This window comes from Anarrhichthys ocellatus, unplaced genomic scaffold (genome assembly GCF_004355925.1).
Source record: "Anarrhichthys ocellatus isolate YVR2014 unplaced genomic scaffold, GSC_Weel_1.0 scaffold97, whole genome shotgun sequence".
NCBI lineage: Eukaryota > Metazoa > Chordata > Actinopteri > Perciformes > Anarhichadidae > Anarrhichthys > Anarrhichthys ocellatus.
Genome location: NW_022280127.1, coordinates 250,042 through 269,627, shown reverse-complemented (window position 1 = coordinate 269,627; position 19,586 = coordinate 250,042). Strand labels below are relative to the sequence as shown.

General features: G+C 41.4%; 1 protein-coding gene across 1 annotated transcript in view; it reads right to left on the bottom strand.

Moving 5' to 3' along the window:
• Positions 1-19,586, bottom strand: part of LOC116399015 (netrin receptor UNC5D-like) — a 172,730-nt gene that overhangs the window by 54,595 nt on the left and 98,549 nt on the right. Inside the window, exon 3 of the mRNA XM_031875834.1 lies at positions 18,883-19,050. Coding sequence (XP_031731694.1) covers positions 18,883-19,050 — 168 coding nt within the window. The remainder of the gene's footprint in view (positions 1-18,882; positions 19,051-19,586) is intronic.

Genomic DNA, 19,586 nt, shown 5'->3' with positions numbered 1-19,586 from the left:
AAAAAAACTAATTTCTATACATTTTCTCCCACCTGTTTCATTTTTTTCTAAATTTAAATTGCGATGGCTCTCTCACCTAATTTCACACTATTTAGCTAAATATGCCATCTCCGCAAAATATGCTTTAATTTTGATGGATAATTACAGGTTAATTTTAAAATGAACGCTAACAGACAGAAATACCCTGCGTCTGTTTTTTCTTTCTTTTTGGTGATAGATTAATGTAGCCGGGCATTTAAAACAACTTGATGATGGTCGTTAACTTAATCAAGCGTTAGTTTTGAAATAGCTTTAATCAGGGTCCCGACTGCCGGCTAAACTGATCCTTCACTAAACAGAGAGGAAACACACGGAGGGTATTTCTGTCAGGTACATTTGTTTTTAAATTAGGAACGGTGGTGTCCCTTTCTTTAAAAAAGCGATTTCAGAGAGATGCAGACAGAAAGGTCTACAATGTGCGTTTGAAGGATACATTGAGGATGTCAAACTGATTCAGGGGGGAAAACAGGTTAAAAAGATAAAGATGGAAGCTAAAGCGTACAGATCAAAGTGTAAAAGTGAACCTGGAGATGGTGGTCTAACGGACATGGAAACGCATCTCTAACGAATCTTAGATCGGAAAAAGGCAATTTCGCAGCATGACCCAAGTATACTTTCCCATGGAGTCAGTCAGCTAGCCGAGTTCCATGTTTTTTCGGCCTTTATTAGTTTACATTTTGGTTAATGCGTACCATTGAAAGTCTTGTTCCATTAGCTCCTAGCATGGGACAGTTTCACCCCATGTGATGTCAGCATGGAGAGAAAAAATGTTCGGAGTGGTGAAATCATTTCTGAAATTAAATGTTCACCCAATTCCTCATGGATATTTGGCCAGTGGGGACGTTGTTCCCAGCACAACTTAAAAAACGGAGGAGTTTTCTTTTAAATGTAACATTTTTTGGTGACATCACTTTGGACATTTTTAACAAATATGGCACCAACACAATACACATCCTGCTAACAAATCAATTTGCGAAGAAATGGAAGAAAACCCATATTGTTAAGGAGTTAATTGGTTAATCGGTAATCTTCCGACTGTGGCTAAGTGGAGAGCAGAGCTGTCTTTCAATCAGAGGATTGGCAGTTCGATCCCCGGCTTAGGCTCCACTAGCCGCATGGCGATGTCTTAAGCAAGACACTTAACCCCAAAATTGCTCCCGTAGCTGTGCCTACGTTGTAGATAGAATCTGAATTGTAAGTCACTTTGGATAAAAGCGTCTGCTAAAAGCTTGGCTAAATGGATTCACCACATAACAAAAGGAGACAATCCATACCAGAAAAATGACAGCTTGTTTGCTCAAACACTTAAAGTGACCTACATTTGAAAAGGCAAACTCATGCAGTCATGCAAATAGTCTCAGTAAAGGAAGCTTGACATTTCCTCAACTTAACCAAGCACTCAATGTTGCAATGTTATATTGAGCCAAACTTCAACAAATTGCATGGCTGATGAGACAACGCTCATCTAACACACTGATATTGATCATTTTGAAAGGCATTGACAAATGTTCTATTGAGTGTTGTAGGAATGAGTCCAAAAACAAAGAAACGAGTCAGCATTTATGCACTTCCTGTTCCCTCGTCTCAAAGTTAATTGTTTTTTTGGATGGGTTTGGTTCGTAATTGGCAGTATGCCTTGAATAAGGTCTGTGGCTAAGAGATTTAATTGTTTTGGTAAATACATCAGTAAATACTCCTCTTGGGAATTTTGAAGCTCTAAGTGTCTAACAAGTGGCTAAATAATCCAACAAAGAGCCATCAAGCCAACTAGTCCACCTTTACCTCCTGGTTGTGTATACTCATACTCATACAACCATAGTGTAGTTCTTTTATAGCCTAACACTTTTTAATCAAAAATCATACAATTTGTGAAAATGATCTTGCTGAACAGAAGTGATCAAATCAAACAGCTGTAAGTAGCAATCGACAAGTTGTTTTGCTTTAAAGTTACAATCTCAAAGATCTCCCCTTCATTCTCTTTGGTGGCACCTATGGCAATAAGCGGTAATAATAAGTATAAGTATGTGTAATAATACATATGTGTGCGCGTCCTTCACATATCTTGAGAATCATTCAATCTGATCAATTTCACACTTGGCAGGTATATTGCTGGGGACCCAAGAATCTGCAGTTCGAAGTTGATGCAATTTGGACAGGCAACACGATAAATATTGATACAATTTGAACCAACAAGCGCTTTGTGCAGCAGCACGGTCGGGGTCGAGCCTTTAAGATAAGATAAGATAATCCTTTATTAGTCCCGCAGTGGGGACATTTACAGGATTTCCCCACTTTGCAGCGGCTACTCATTAACTGCAGTTGACTTTTGTAGTTGGATGCGGGATGTACTAACATCACGACCAAGCTCTTCTTCACATCCCGGGAGCCAACAAAACGATGAGCGTCTCTCGACAACGCTACAAGCAGCAACACCAGGAGCCAAGCAATCAGCCCATTCTGAATGGGCAATTCACAAGTCTATTTACATTCATATCACCCAGCAAATAATACATTTTGATTGCATTCTCACTTTCCATAATAATGTAAGTTCACAAAAAAACACATGAATGGCTGCATTATAATGCACTGACCAAATAATCACTGATCATTTGGAATAAAAAAATGTTTGCCTAAAAATTCAAAGTACCATTTCCAATGTAATCAATTACACTGTAAACTCAGTTTTAGTCTTTTTAGGGAGAATTGTCCGTAAATGAAAGCTAAATTAATATTTACCTGGAAATGCTGAGGAGTTCCTTGCAAGCTGCATACAGCCCAGACAATCTTAATCAAGCTGCATGTTGCATTTTGCAATATCTGGGTTGAAGTCTGTAACTCACTCACTATTACTTGTAAGGCTTAATTGCTGCGAGCACACGGTAATAACTGAAGGCGACTCGGATGAGCATTTTAACATTTTAATCAACTCAGAGCCTCTCCCATCTGGATGTTAGCGTCTGGACAGTAAGAGGAGACAGTTGTTTGGTGGTCTTTTAGCGATTTAATTAAATTGAAACTATAAAAGTGAGGGGGACATGTTTTCCATGGAAGTTATGCCCTTGGGTGACGCTCATAATGCATATCCAATAGATCAGAAGGGAGTCCCTTACTGACTGAAAGTCCTAATGCCACAAGCTTTGCATTCATTACTTTGGGAATGCCACATAACAATTAACCCTTTGCTAGTCGGAGCTAGCATGGTGCCCACACTGTCACTAACTGCAGTACTTGCAGGAATATCTAAGTTTTGGATGAACAAAAAAGGCATTTCAGAGAGAGGCAGACAGAAGGGTCTACAATATGTGTTTGAAGGATATATATCCAGGGTGTCAAACTGATTCAGCAGCAAAAAACAAGTTACAAAGCTAAAGAGAGAAGCTAAAGCCTACAGATCACCTGGTGATCAAGACAGAAGACAATACAATTAAGAAGCAACTTTTGGTGAGAATAAGGTATATGGTTAACACAAGCTAAAACGATTTTAACATTTGGTTTTACACCATAAAATACTTTACTCAATACCCTACTCCTGAATTTTAAAGCTTTTATGTGTCTTAAAATTCCTTGGCTTTTTGTTGAAGGAACCAGAGTGATGCTATCTTTTGGGTTGGCCTACAAAAATATGCCATCCTTGCAGCACTCTATTACAAGAGCACCAGGCACAACGTTTAACAATGACTAGTTTAAAGTCCACAAAACCAACCTAAAAATGAAGAAAATCTGAAATGATTGCTACACTATGATTGAACAGTCTGCGTTCCGGGGACGGGACTTAGCAAAGGGTGAATTCTCTACAATGGCTTATTCACCAGCTTCAAAGGCTTCAGCAGTGGTATGTGTGGGATCCCTCAGTTCTATCATCATCACTCTGCTAGCATTTTATCATTTCTATCCCTATTATTTAAATGAACAGGGTACAGGTTTGATGGCACCTTAAACTGTTCCATGTCTTGAAAGCACTGAAGCAGGGTGTGAAATTGCTGCTAACCTCCAGTCAACTGCAAGTAAATGATGATGGTGATGGTGGGGGTTGAGTTAGTGGGTTTGACAGGTACCGACCATCGATCAGAGCCGCTTTTCTACTCAATAAACCTTTCTGGCTGGTTCAGAAAAAAAGACAGAAAAGAACAGATGCTATTTTTTGAGACACCTTCCACTGTGGACGGTAGAGAAGAGTTAGCTTCTCCTTATGCGGTTATATATTATGTTCAATGGGTTTTTATCAGCATGTTTCTGTGATAAACACCACACTGTGTCGTCTTCTTTTTGATGCCTTTCAGGAGCTCGGCAGATCCCCATTACTTATGCATACAAAACGCAAGGGACAGGTGCTCTTATCTCCACTGGTTGTAGTGGTCTGCTGCACCGTGAGCCAGCATGTTAATAAAGCTAATCAAACTGAAATCACAACCGCTTTGTTTCTCAAGAGCGTAACTTGTCGCTGCAGGTTACATAATGTTTCTTAAGATGTTTTCTGATCTTGGAAAAACCTGAACATGTACACTGCTTCGTGGCAGCACTCCAATTGTGTCCATTCACTTGCGTTTTACAATCATATTCCAGTCCAATTGTTTATCATTTGAATTTGTATGCATTCAATTCAATGCAATCCAATTTTTTAAGGAAAAACATAAATGTGCATGCTGTATGTCATCAGTAGAAAATCTCTTGATACTGAAAGGACTATCTTGCAAAGCCTATTAACCATTATAATATTCAGTTTTATCTTTCTTGCCCATGTGCTTGCCTGCACTTGTGTGCCACCTACACACGCCGTCAGAGCCACAGCAGAGTTCTTCAAGTAGAACTGAGGACACTACACTTTAGATCTCAGAACAGCATTCGCACATTAGCATCATCCTCCATCAGGGTATTATTACGTCCGCTCCAGCTCGCCGAGTAGGGCTGCCTTCCACACCAGGACTTAATGCTGACAGAGGAATCCTGCAGGTATTATTCTGAAAATTCTCCCCGCTGTTTGGAAACCAGAGCACTTAAAGCACCGAGGCTTTGTTCAAAATGCATCCCAAAATTAGCCACCATTTCACTCTGCCCACATTCATATTGCATACCCGCAAAACTGGCTCGCACACAAGAGCCCTGGCACACAGACATACAGTACACACACATATACGCATGTGCATGGAGCCACTAGAGTCTATTTCACCTATCTTTTTGGGAAAGGATATTTGATAGCCCATCATTTCTTGTTCCCTCCAGAAAAGAGAACTTTTATCTCCCAACTCCATTAGGCCCTGTGCCCACTGTAACCAGAGACAGTCCCAACCCACAGCCATGTCTCTTTGAAATGATACCCAATTTCAGGCCTGCAAAATGTGAAATCAAGCCTGACAAACCTCAAACACGCCGCTAACAACTCACACATCTTGCAGTGTTATGATATGGCGAGAACAGAAGTGACACTGTGCAGCGAGGGTGGGAAACAGCAGCAATTAGAACTACAGTGGCTCATAAACAAAGACAACTTGTTTTGTAATTCTCTATCTGTGTCTGGATGGGGAGGTAAATCCAGATTGATACACCAAGCCGACCCACTCAAGTGAAAAGTCATCACTAACTTCAGTTCCCACATTCATCCCTTTTCTGTTTCTGCTCCAGGTGGTATCTCCGAAACTTTTTGTACTACACCATATTGCGCACATTAATTCTAATCATTGGGAGTACACTCTTCTGTTTTTTTAGAGCAGAATTTGTCTAGATTACACCAGCATTAGTTTAATTTTCTCTCCAAGTGCAAGGCATTTTGTTGCTATACTGCTGGTGAAGCTCTGCCAAATGAGCAGAGAGGAAAACAGTGAACCTGAGGGTATGGGGTACTGGGGCCATACGAGCCATATGGTCCACGACTGCGGTCGAAGTCTTTTTTTGCTTGAGAAGGCTTCTAACTGAGTGAAATGACCTGAAAGTATTATTAAGTGGCAGCCATGATATGAGCTGGTGGGATTCTCTAAATGCTAAGTAAAGGTGCTCCAATGCTTCCTTTATCATAGGGTGCTAGACCATCCTTTAGGAAAGGAAAGAAGACAATGCTGTCCCAAAATTCTTTCTTGCTCTTATGTGATGCTGGTATTGATCCTCAAAACATGACTTGGTTATCTATCAGCCGACCCATATTCCACACAGAGAGGCCCTGCTGTGCCGCCTTATGGAAATACATTTAACATTTAAAGCAATGCACGTCAATAACATCCGCCGTCACATAACTGCGTAGCCTTAGTGTAAGTCTGAATGTCTTAGCACCGCAGTTCTGTTTTCCTAAGTCCTTATGAAATCTCCTTAACATCTTTACTTGACCCCACTTTTTCCACCAAGGAAAAGTGGTTAGGAAAAGACAGGATAATTTGTTGACCATCCAACTGCAGTTAATGCGGCACACAGCCCACCGGAGTGACAGTCGTGTCCGGATTCTCCGCAGGAAGTTAAATGTGTTAGGCTCCGCCAAGGTTGTACCTTTACCAATTCTGTCTGGGATCGTCAAGGGCAGAATCTCGAGGAGCAGCCCAGGTGTGGAGAGTAGTCTGGTAAGGGGCCTCAAGGTTGCATATTTTGCATACAATATGGTCCTTCTGCGAGAGGCAGGACTACTTTGCAACCGAGTTAAGCAGATTGGGGGTTATCATTTCTACTTCTGAGGACTCTTCCGGGAAAGGGAATCGATCCCTTTGGGTCGGGAGGGCCTCCAGGACGCATTGCTGTACCTCGCTGTACCTTGCTGTACCTTGTTTATAGACTGTTGCCATTGTGACCTGGACCTTGACAATAGGCAGCAAATGGATGGATGAATGTATGGAAACCATTAGTGGTCTGGGAGCCAAATGGTTAATACTACAGTACTACAAGGCATACTACAAAACACCCTTGGTTTGTTTGATTCCATATGGGGACCTTCATTTTATGTCACACACCTATCCCCCCCCCCCCCCTCGACCCAAGTTCCAGTCTATATCCACACCGTCAACTATCAAATAATGATAATAATGCAAACAAACCAAAAAGTGAACCTTCCTGAATTTTGTTTTGCTGAAATCACGCAGCACTGTGAGGCTCCTGGAGTCATTCTGCATCCTCACTTTCTTGGGTAAGTGTCACCAAGCTCCGTCCCATGAGTCCAAATTGGAAATAAAAACACTAGCGCATGCATCGATACTCCTGTGACGGCTCAGGTATTATAGCCAAATCCACTGACTCGTCAGTAGCGGGAAAGGGCTCCTTTCTCTCTCGTAAAAAATAAATAAAAAATTCAAACCTTTACAGCCTAGTTCTCAGCCCCGGCAGCAAACATGCGGGGAGGCTAACTAAAATCATTTCTTGGGGGGAAAAAAAAGTTATAACCCCTCCTTTCCCCCTCAGGAGTCTATAGTGTTGGTAAGACAGTGTGTGTGTGTGTGTGTGTGTGTGTGTGTGTGTGTGTGTGTGTGTGTGATGTATTGTCCGGGCCACATTCGGTTAACAACCCCATTAACTGGCTCACAAAGCAACCCCGGGGCAAAGATAACATCAATCCCGGCTTTAGAGGCCATTCTGTTTCAGCCTGAGATATATGCGCCGCGCTGGAGAAAGTGAGGTGAGGTTGTGGCAGTGGAGCAGCTAGAAGGGTGGTAAGGTGTCACCACCACGCCCAGCCCTCCGTCCACCCGGCAACCCCATCCTGACCTTGGCAGGGAGGACTGTCGCCGTTTATCTGCTTTTAGTCAGACCTTCGCCCCACACACCATCAACATTACATTAACTCAACATATTCTAAAATATACAAAGACACACACCATAAACGCAACATAAGCACACACATGTACCAACAGGCATGCATGAATACATACAACCCCCCCCCCCCCCCCCCACCTCTGTACACATACACACCAACATCCTATTATCAAGCATACACACAACACACACACCCTAACACACAAACGCGGTCTCATTATGTACATATGTGTACATGCAATACCAATACAGGCAGTACAAATAAAGGACTATGCACATACCCAGATGGCTGAGCTACACACACAATGCACATTCACTCTCATACAAACACATTGACAATATGTACACACAGATAAATACTTACCACCCACATCCCCACACACACTCATATACCACACACTCCCACACACACACACGTGATATGGCTTCCGTAGTGTATGAAGGCGCAAGCTTTGTCCAGCCGCTGCTTACCGATGATAACATTCACACTCCACGGATGCTGGAAAGAAAGGTCAATGATTTTTTTTTTCTCTCCCCTTCCCGTTCCTTTCTGCCTCATCGGTAACTATTGAACACCGGGATTCTATATGGGTCCATGTTTGTGTGCAACTCCAAGCGCTTAATAGCCAGATTCCTCCAAGGGAGGCTTAACTGCCTCAATTAAAATCACATAAAGGAAAATGCGTGAGTCCTAACAGCATAAACACGTCTCCTCTTTTAGAAAAAACAAGGATAAAGAGTTCCCCCCTGATAGAGTCAGGTGGATGCTGATTTCCTCTCACACTCCCGGGTTCGTGGCAGTAATCATGATTAGGGAAGTGCGCCAAGAGAGGCTGCGCCGATGAGTGACAGCCCCCCTCACTGTCCGGGACATATGGGTGGGAGGGAACCGCTCTACAACCAGCACCCAGGGGATCAGTCTGCTCTCTCCCCGAAGGCGCACCCGCTGAGTTTTTAACAGGTTTTGCGAGACAGGGAAGTTTTCCAGGCAACCGTGGGAGGAAGTGCTGAGAGTTTCTTTACAATAGGATATAGGACAGCGTTTACTTCAGGGGATGGAGTTGAGAAAAAAAAAACACCTACATCCAGTTTACTAATCTCCTGAGGCTGACATGAATCTTAATCATGTGGAATTATTGGTTTGCATTACAGGAGTAGCATCAAACAGAAGTTTGGAAAGGTGAACCTAGGATGTCAATTTGTTTTCAGCTTTCTGTGTGCTGATCAGAAACTGGAGGTCCCAATTTTAGCTTTTTATTGAATCGATTTTCCGTGATCTATATATGCATGAACACTTCCCTTATTTGGATTTCCTTTTTACATTTGATTTAGCTGTCTCCATGTATAGTAGAGGGAGATTGTTAAAGTAAAAGGATTCACTTGCAATTACAGGCCCACAGCCAATTATGGAAAGAGCACTTTAGCGTCTTTCATATAAATGTTTTTGTTTTTAGCAAAAATGCTCTGAAAAACCGAAAGCACACTACCGGGCCCGCACCAAATGGAAGACAAACACATTTAACAACTAGCATACAACCATAGTAGAGCCAATAGCAGCCAGATATCAGTAGTCAATGCAGCTTTATGTTATTTTCAAACTTAGGCACATTTTGCAGGTGGTAATTAAAAGATGCAAGTCGGCGCTAATGTACCCAAATTAGCTGTAGACGGCTCAAAGTCTAAACAGTTACAACAGGTACAATGGCTTTTAAAGGTGACTTCATTTCTATAAAAAGATTCTGCATTTATATCTGTAACAGGACAAAATGTTGGTATCGTAGACATTCTGGTTTCTGTCTGTACTCCGAGGTAGTATTGACCAATCGCATTGGAGCAGGCTTTGGTTGAATGTAAACACGCTGCGTGGAGAGCAAAAGAGGTAGACTGCATTGGCCAAAATGCAATCTGGGAACTTGTAAGCTATCGTCTATCAATGAATTCGATCTTTTGTTCATTGGAAATTAGCTTGTGAACTGGCAACTTGGGTAACATTTTGGTCGTAGACGTCCACTTGCAACTCTAACTCCGTTTATGCGTCTCAAGTTGCTAATCAGACTGTAAACAATGAGCAGTGCGCGGAAAAGGAAGTCTCAGCCCAGATATTAGCTGGTTTCACCAGAACCCCAGAATTACAGCCCCTTGCCCCCAGCGGCTTATCTGTTATCAGGGCGATAGCTGAGGGGTTTCCAGATTGAAGGTGAGTTCACATGGACTGCACAAACTGTAGAGTGTTCACATTTTCTTGGATAACAGTTAACACCTACTGGAGGAGAGAACAAAAAATGCAGGGAACCATCTCTTAGCTTGTTGCTGTGAGCAGTGTCAATGCTCACTTAGTAGCAAGTAGCTTCTGTGTTAGCAAGCCATGTAAACAAGCAACCGTTTGTGACTTTGTGCCACATATTTATTTTAACCTGTAAATCTTGTTGGAGGCCAATGTCAAATGGTCTGCAGTAATGACTATCTGTTCCACAGATATTTTTCACACCTTTTCTGTGTTTTGGCAAATGACTATGGGCCTTCTACAGTAATTTTGCTTTAATTTGCATATGGTTGAAATGTTTTGACCTTTAACGTCTCCCTCTTTTTTTTTATTGTAGCCAGTATATCTTGGCTTGCCTGCTGTACCACAGTCCTTTGAGAAGTGATTCACTTGTTCCAAAGAAAAGTGCAGTTCTGCTCGTGTCGCTCCACCATATGGCAAAATATTGCATCACGTTCGATCGGAACGCTCCACTTCTGTTCATGTTCGATAAGTGTGTCCAGGTTTTTTTCACAGCAGTAACTGTAGATTGAACCAGACAATATTCTGTACATGTAGGTTTTCATTCTTTTGATCATCATGGGACAGTTGAACTCCCCACTGAATGACAGACTAATGAAATTCGTTGGCTTCAGCTCCTTATGACTGGGTGAGGCAGATTTCATTACAGGTTTTACAGACTGACACCCCAAACACTGTTGAGTCAAATCCTAATCCCATATTGGTCTAAGCCTTGGTAATATTCTTTTCATATATAGCTGCCTTCATATTTCTTTCGCTCTCATGTCGCACATAGATATCAGCAGAGTTATTAGTAGAGTAGAAGGCATGAATGATAGCTGTAGAAATTTGACAGCTGTGCCAGCTTATCCAAGCTTCAACAGACGGATTCACTTGACTAATAATGTGTCCAAATAGCCCTTTGATGAAGGGACTGGTATCATACGCATCATAAATAGGACTCTAATGAAAGCACCTGTCAACTGTGAAGCAAATGATTCAGAAGCTGCTGAAAAGTCGGAAACTTCCCTAATATCAATAACAACATCAACCTGGAAATCGTTTGAAAATTGGGCAGGCTGTTCCTCTGCAGCAGCTACTTTTTTGGCAAATTGTGTGCTGTCTGAAAACATAAAAGAAGATGTGCATCCACTGACTCTAGTCCAGCACCAGCTAATGGGCGAATACATTGATTGGAGACTTGGGGTTGAAACATGTCTTGGTCCATGCTATGGGGGCCCAGGCGCATACATTTGTTGTTGTGCCACTAACCATTAACCAGTAGCATCCTACTATGCTAATACTACCTAGCCCATTATTTTTGAAACAATTTCATAAAACAAACAAGTTGTTACTCCTGTGCTAGTTTGGGTTTTCTTTGGCTTCCTCCCACAGTACAAAGACAGGACGGTTCGGTTAATTGTACAATCTAAATTGGTATGAATGTGAATGTGAGTATGAACGCTTGTCTGTGTCTACTGCCCCCTTTACCCCTTTCATTAAAATGTGCTTCGTGTCCAGATTGTATCCAGATATGATCTAACCTTACATTGCGATTATAATTTGTCTCTGGTGTCCACATTGACATCCAATCGCTCAAACAACCAAACCACCAACTTTATGTATCATAGTAGCACGATTGTGAAGAGTGCACAGTGTGTCCCTGACCACCTCCAGAGGTGGTTTGGCTGATAGACCCCCTTATCCGTCCTCAATTAGTTTTCCGTGCATTTACACCTGTTTTTTTTTACATGTTGTCAAGCATAATCAGATTGCAATGTGATGACCCAAAACTCACTGTAATGCAAGGTGTATAAAGTGTAAATGTTTCAGCCCTATAATTGACTGGTGACCTGTCCAGGGTGTTCCAGCTGAGATCAGCTCCCCTGCGACCCCTGTAAAGGAAAAGCTGTTCAAGATAATGAATGCATGAATAACTTTATGTGAACACACAATTTTTACCCATCTACAAGACAAAGGCCACAATATTAGAAAATAACTAGTGCTGGGCAACGATTAAAATATTTAATCGCGATTAGTCGCATGGATTTTTTGCGATTAATCGCGATTAATCGCATTGTTATGGCAAAGTTCAATAATGAATTCAAAAGTAGTGTATTGCGCACTTTTATTTTAAAAGTACTGCTATATGAATAAAAGGGCAATAACATTTGGTTCACGAGATGCAGGTAGCATGTTTTGTACTTAATGTGAATATAATTCATACTTTGTTGGCATCTTATTCTGAAAACCGGATGTTTGTCTGAAGAAAACGGATGTTGTCTCACGTTAATCTTTCCGCTAACTTTCAAAGTCCTTCGCTCGCTCCCGATCTGTGCCGTTTAAATGCGTTTACCGTGAATTTCAGCATATAGGTGCACTAAAATTACTGACTATAGCAATATGTTTGCTGGCTTTTTTTCTTGTCATCCTCTTGTTGTTATGTATATGTATTGTCTCTTGTCTTTCAATTAAAAAAAAAAAAAAAAAAAAAAATTATAATAAATTTAAAAAATGCGTTATTAACGCAAAATTAACGCGTTAACTTGCCCAGCACTAAAACAAAAGGCTAGTTTTCTTATATTGTCTTTAAGTGGTACAATGTTCCTAAACAACTCAATTAATCAATTATGTACAACAAACAGATATTAAAAGCCAGATTTATAAATTGGCCGAACCAATATATGGACTGATTTCTCTTTCTCAGTTGTCCACTTAGAGTGACTCGTAATCCAGCTCTATCTGTGACAATGTGATGGACATATTTTTAAAGATATTTTATAATGTTCAGAGGCTTGTTCAAAGTGCTGTGCACTGAAATTGAGCCAGCAGTGCCGAGACTGTCATTATTCATTGGACAATGCGTTTCCTTCACAATTTATATAAGGTATTCACAGATAAAACTTCCAGCTTCCGGCCTGCAGAAATCCTTTTGTGGAAATTTGATCTAATTCTGCCATTGCCGCTCAGCTTTTGTAATTCAGTACGCCTTAGTTAGCATGAAAATAGGTGGATGAAGCCTTAATGATAACAAGAGGGCATTTAGTAGAGATTTCATCAGGATATTTTCAAAATTGCATTGAGCTGCATAGAGTTTTGCTGTGCACGTGGACCCCCAAGAATAAAGGAAATGATCTTGACTGTTATTTCCATCCTCTGCATATCTCACCCGAGTCATTTCTCTGCCTTGTTAAGCTGCTATAATATGTCTGACTGACCTGATGAGAACTTTATCACTGGGAAAGAGTCCAACTAAAGCTTCTGTATTTCACCCAACTCTGGAGTCTAATGTGCCAAGACTGACAGGAACAGATATGTCGCATCATAAGGGAAGAAGATCCACCATCCCATCCACTTATAATGTTATGTATTATCACTTTTCCTCAACCTGCCTCATCTACTTCACATCTACATTTCCCAGAATGCCTTTCAACCAGGGGTGTGATCCTGTTGCCTTTAATCTCATAAGAGTTTGTGAGCAGATAAGTATTTTGTTGCTCAGGAGCCTTTTGAACACTGGGGTGTGAATGCAGCCTGGCCCTTGCTCAAAAAGCCAATTGCCTTGAAGCTGCATTGCATTCTGGTCCAGTCAGGGGTACTGTGGGTGAAATAAAGGGTATCTCTTTTTCTTCTGTGATGGATTCATCCCTGTACAGTTGTTGAATGGATAGAAGGTGTTGAGAGATTCACACTATGCGTTGACCCAGGTCAGATTTTCCTTAAAGTCCAAGTAAAGATTTCTTTTAAATACAACCGGTTGTACAAAACACCCTGAAATCTTCTGAAGGTTTACTTAAAATGTTCACTTAAGTATTCAAGGTTTTTTCTTTATCTTGGTTTTTATAATTAAGGAATCCCTCAAAGATAGACAAAAGATCTTTGCAATTGAAGTAAGGAAATAATCTTAACTCTGACTTTCTCTTAACATCAACATGGCTGAGTTTAAAAATGAAGAAAATAAACGCATCCCGAGTGTTCTGTGAGCAGAAGAACCCAATGGATACGCTTAATGATGAGCAATTGATTCTCAAGTTGGAACACTCTTTCGCTGCCGTGCTTCTCAAGACCTTTCGCAATTAATGACTGCTCTAGGGGTTTATGCAACGGGATCTTTACAGTCAGTAATATGCACGGAATTTCATGTCCACATAAGCTGAATTAATTTGTGTTGCCGTTTCCTTCCCCATTCTGTGTTTTCTGTTATTTGCATTTATATATTTTTTATTTATTTTTTATTGTATTCCTCAGGAAGTATAATTGTTTTGCTCCACTGACTAATTTGTTTTTTTGAGTCTTATTTTCTTCTCCATCTATAGGCCAACGTTCTGAGACGATAAGAGGCTATAACAAGTATCACAGTGCAAGCAAACAAGTAGTCTCCATAGAAACTGTAACTTATTTTTACCGCTGTAATATCTTTCAATGCAGTAAGTGCCTTAACGTTTTCCTTGACTAAGCCAACCTTTTAAGGCATTACGTGTAATGGGCTAAAGTACGTCTCTCAGCTAAGGTGACGTTAACCCTTAAGTGTCATGATAAAGGAGAAAACTTGCCCCTGAGGGTTTTACAAGCACAAGCTGACTTTACAAGATAAGTATGTCCTCTCATTTCTGATCACATTCCGGCCTCAAAGTGACATTCAAATGAACTTGCTAAAATGTAATCTGCAAACAGCTGCTGACAATTTTAATTTTTTATATATGAGACTAGAATAATCTATAAAAAAAATGCAATCAATATCCAAGCACAGACTTCGCAGGATCGCCTGTCCTCAAATGCACGGCGCACATTTATAAACGGTCCCCGCTTAGTGTCTGCTGCTGCTGGGGAACTCAAGGGCATTGTCAGTTGTATCAGCGCGTAGTAATTCATCAGGCTAGTTGGTAAAGAACAGATGCTATCAGGTGCTCCTGGTGGCATTGAGGGCCCATGTCCTAATCAATAGCAATCCAATTCTTCACTGATCTTCCTCTTTGATTAGCCGTACTAATCCAACACACACTGTTGCTGTCCGTTACTGAGCCAGGACAAAGCCTCCCCGTGAAGATCGCCCTTATCTGTGGTTTTGTGTTGACTACTGATAGAAGGCGGGCCTATGCCGGGGGCTACGGTGAGGACATCCTGAGGCGCTCTCTAATTGCTAATCCACTTGGGCCAGCGGGAGATTTCACTTGGCCTGGCAGCGCCACAGGCAGGTAAGTGTGGTGATTGTAGTGAGAGGTAAGTCGGCGCACAGAGGTGGAGTAAGTTGAGGTAAAATGGGCTCGTCATTTTCCAACTCCCTTAAAACAGGGAATGGGAGATAGAGGAGTGGCACGGATGATGAAACGGGTTAAGAAAAGGAGGGGGGGGCTGTCAGTCAGTCGGTGAAGAGTGGCGATGGCGGCAGGCACTTACTGACGTGGTGATGCTGATGAACAAGCCGAGCCTAATTTGAGTTAATGAATATGAAATATGCATCAAATTTCCCTTTCAAAAATGATCTGCGATGAGCCCGACTGAAGGAGGCAATGAAGCTCTGCATGAATCTGCATTAACTAGTCAGCGTTTGGCTGCATGTTACAATTGAAGACCGCTTTTCTTGCAAGACTCGTATCCACTATGTTGTAAAAAAGCTTTTACTTGGATGGTACTTTAGAAACAAGTCAGAAATTGGTGGAGGTGTGCCTTTTACCAGTTATTGATTACATGCTGGATAGTGTGTATCATGGGGCTCTAAGGTTCATTTCAAACTGTGGATGTCTTACCGGCCATTGTGCTTTACACTCAGTAGTAAATTGGCCTGCTTTATGTACATGGAATTATTATGGAAATCACATTCTCTGTTGCTTCTTGTTGTTCCCAAGTTGGGAAAGAAAGCTTTTAGATTGTTTTCATGGAACAATCTGCAGACTGATATTAAAATTCAGACTGATATATTATTTAAGTTACTCAGATCAATGTGCTTTTAAGTTTATTATTGAAACACTGCACTTATTCTAAACCAGGTAAATGGTTTGTACTTGAATAGTCTACACTACATGTCATCATTCACCCATTCATACACCGCAGTAACAGCCTGTCGGAGCAATTTGGGGTTAAGTGTCTTGCCCAAGGACACATCGACATGAGGCGGGGATCACACAGCCGATCCTTTGATCAAAGGACGACCCAACTCTACCACTGAGCCACAGGTGTGAGATCTTTGGGACAAACCTGGTTAAATAAGGCAGAATAAAATCAATTGTTTTGATGATTCCAGTGAATTAAACTTTAATTCAGAGAGCAGACAGAAGACAGCAATCTACACCATTGTAACCCCCAAATCCTCGATTATGGGGTGAAAGCAAAATTGTTACCGGGATACTGCAATAGTCGTAGGTGAGACGTAAAGCCACTGGATGTCAGTCAAAAAAAATGTATTGGGCAAGCTATAAGAAGCTTTATCCAGTTTATATTCATCCATTCCCTCAGATCAGCCTATCAGTAGGATACAGAAGATGATTGTTCATACGCTCGTCATGGTAACAGTCCTTGCAACAATTCCACTCCAATGCAATAAAAGAAAAAAAGCTAAATATATTGGTGCTCAAAACCAGGGGGTGTCAAACTCATCTTAGGTAATGGGCCACACGCTGCTCAATATTATCTCAAGTGGGCCGGACCAGTAAAACCATTGCATTTTCTGTTAGTGTGAAGATGTACAATGACATTCTGAAAACAGTCACAATTGAACCTTCGCTAAGTCCCCCCTCTTGAACGCACACTGGCCAATCATAGCATAGCAGCGAGCGGCTCTGACCAGAGTACGACAAATTATGGTGCTGATGCATTAACATCATTTTTAAATCAATGAAATACTTGAACTTTTGTGACACATTATTGATTTCTTCCCTTGGCACAGAGTGAGTCCTGCTCACCCTGTCGGGGCTCATTTTGCTTTTGCTGGCTTCACAATATCCCTTACACAGGACTGCATTTTATTGAAAAATTGGAATTAATGATTACTCTACAATTTTCACCCAGTGGGCCTGATTGGACCCTTTGGCGGGCTGGTTCTGGCTCTGGGGCCGCATGTTTGACACCCCTGATGCTTAAGAACGGTAAGCACTCACGCAATTCAGTATTATCATGCACCTTTATATTACTCACTTCGACCGACGAAATGTAATGAGCCTCACTTTACAAGGTTTTAAAGCTAATAGTCCTGCCCTCAGCTGGTTGGGTTTCCGCCTCAGCACCTGTCACTGCTTTTAAGGAACAGTCAATCAGAAATCCAGCCTGAGGTTTTTGCTGTGGCTATACAGCATTTTGGTGATGGCATTGGTTCACCAATAGCAATGCCTGTGGTCTTTTGAAAAATAAAGTCCCACCCGAGGCTGGCTTCCATCCATGTAGTTTTTATTCATTTTTCTGAAAAACTATTCTGAACGCCAGTATTGGCCATTCTATTCATGTTCTGACCTATATGGGTCTATCACTTAATTGAAACATGTATATCGTATTCAAACATGCTTTTCTTTTCAAAACAGACAAAAGCATCCAAGATTGTCCCTTTTATTGTGGTTCAGTGCTTTTTTCTCATTCTGTATTAGCTAGGTCTACATGTACACGCATAGCAGCAATCCATTACTAATGACATTAAAGCTCCTTCTTTCAACAATAGGCCTTTTTCCATGGCACGCATTCTGCCATAGCAGGAAGAGCACAGGTGTAACTAATAACATTAACGATGCCTCGGTGCCATTAATACTACGGTAAGCCATGACGGGGAGCCAGCATGCACAATGCTGGAGCCTTGAGCCGCTAAACCTGAATGGAATGCAGTCTTTATCAATGTTGTTAATTAGATTATTAATGTGCTTTTCCTGCCAAGACGTGTTAAAATGTCTACTGTGACTGCACATGAGAGCATTTGTCATTATTTGCCAACACCTTTGCGGCTAAAAGCGATCTCCTTGAGCAACGAGTCCAATTACAGAATGGTGTGTATTTCCCCCCATGTTGGAAAAAGAATGACTCAAAGCATGGTTTATTTACAGTGTTTGCACAAAGATAGCGACAGTGGTATCAGGGTCGCGACAGAGAGATCAGGTTTGAGGTTGAATACTGGAGGTAAACTGTGACGCGTGGAGGAGGCGTCTCAGACATTAATCACATCATCTTCTGTTGCATGAAAACAGGAATATTAATAGAACTGTCCTCATGTAAATAATTTAGAGTAATGCCTTAGTAGACTTCTTCTTATTGAATATAATCATATGATTAAGTGTACTTGTTTGTTTGTGTGACCAAAGCCTGCTAAAATATCATTCAATAATGATAACGCTGCTCGAATCAATACTTTTAGTGTCAATGGATTAAAAAACTATGGGGCAAATTCACAAAGAATGGATTGTGGCCACTGATACCACCATCTTGTGAGAAGGGGCTTACCAGAGTGGCACTTTGCATTTTAGCATATATAAGCTCATTGTTGATTTTACGCAATATACTGTATATATATATTTTTTTTTTACATGCTGAAATGTACTGTAAAAGTAGCACAAGTAAGGACGAGTTATAAAATCAGCAAATTGACTGAGTAATGTCAGTTATAGCTATACAGTATCTAGCTAAACTGTGTTGATATTCGCTAGCCCCTATAAGCTAGTGGTGGTTTTGGCTAACTATCGGGAAAGTTTGCATGTGTTCACAAGAGTTCCTATTCTTGTGTTTATGTTGGGCAGGCAGCATTGCAGTATTGAGTAATCTAGTACCTCTACAATTGTTGCAGTTCTGTGTGACATGTTTACATGCTAATTTGAATGCAGTGTGTAATTTAGTTCAGATTAAGGTTCTATTAATGTAATGAAGTCCTGGTTCTAGTTCTCCCATGCCTCCCTTCCCCCCAGTGAGCCCAGTAGCAGGGCCTGAGCCTCCAGCAGCTCGGTGCCAGTGTTGGCTCCAAGCAGGGACCGGAGGAGCAGCGAGGTGAACCTCCGTTCCAGGCCAGAGGAGCTGCTGCTGCCAGGAGCTGAGCGCTCCACCCCCCGCCGGAGCTCCAACTGCAGGGAGGGCGAATCTTTAGAGGCATCAGTATTTCATTGAGACTGTTTCATAACCAGCTGAGAGTAAGTCGTGTTCAACATTAATACAACAACAATCTTTTCTCCCCAAAAGATTGTTCCACCTTGGAACCCCGATCCCTTCCGAGATGGTTTTCTCCCCCCAAATTGCTTCGATTACAATGAGAACGTGAACGCAGCAGAACTCTTGAGTTGAATTGAGCAACTGGGTGTCTCACTTCCTATGTATTCAACTTTAACATTATAAGAGGAAGAAGGTGTTTTTATAGTCTGGTTTTAATTTTGGAAACAGACATTTTTGGCAATTTGTTAACACAGCAGCATGTTGTAGCCTCGAGGCAAAGCAGGCTTTTGGTAGAGTTTCTCACTCTTATCTGCCAAATCCACTGATTAGCTTCCCTCCATGCTGGATGCCCGGTATTGATGTGGCATTTGAAGTGAGCTGACGAATACCACCATGTAAACTTCTTATTGTACTTTTCATCTGCACACAGAAGAGCAAACAACTCAGGTTC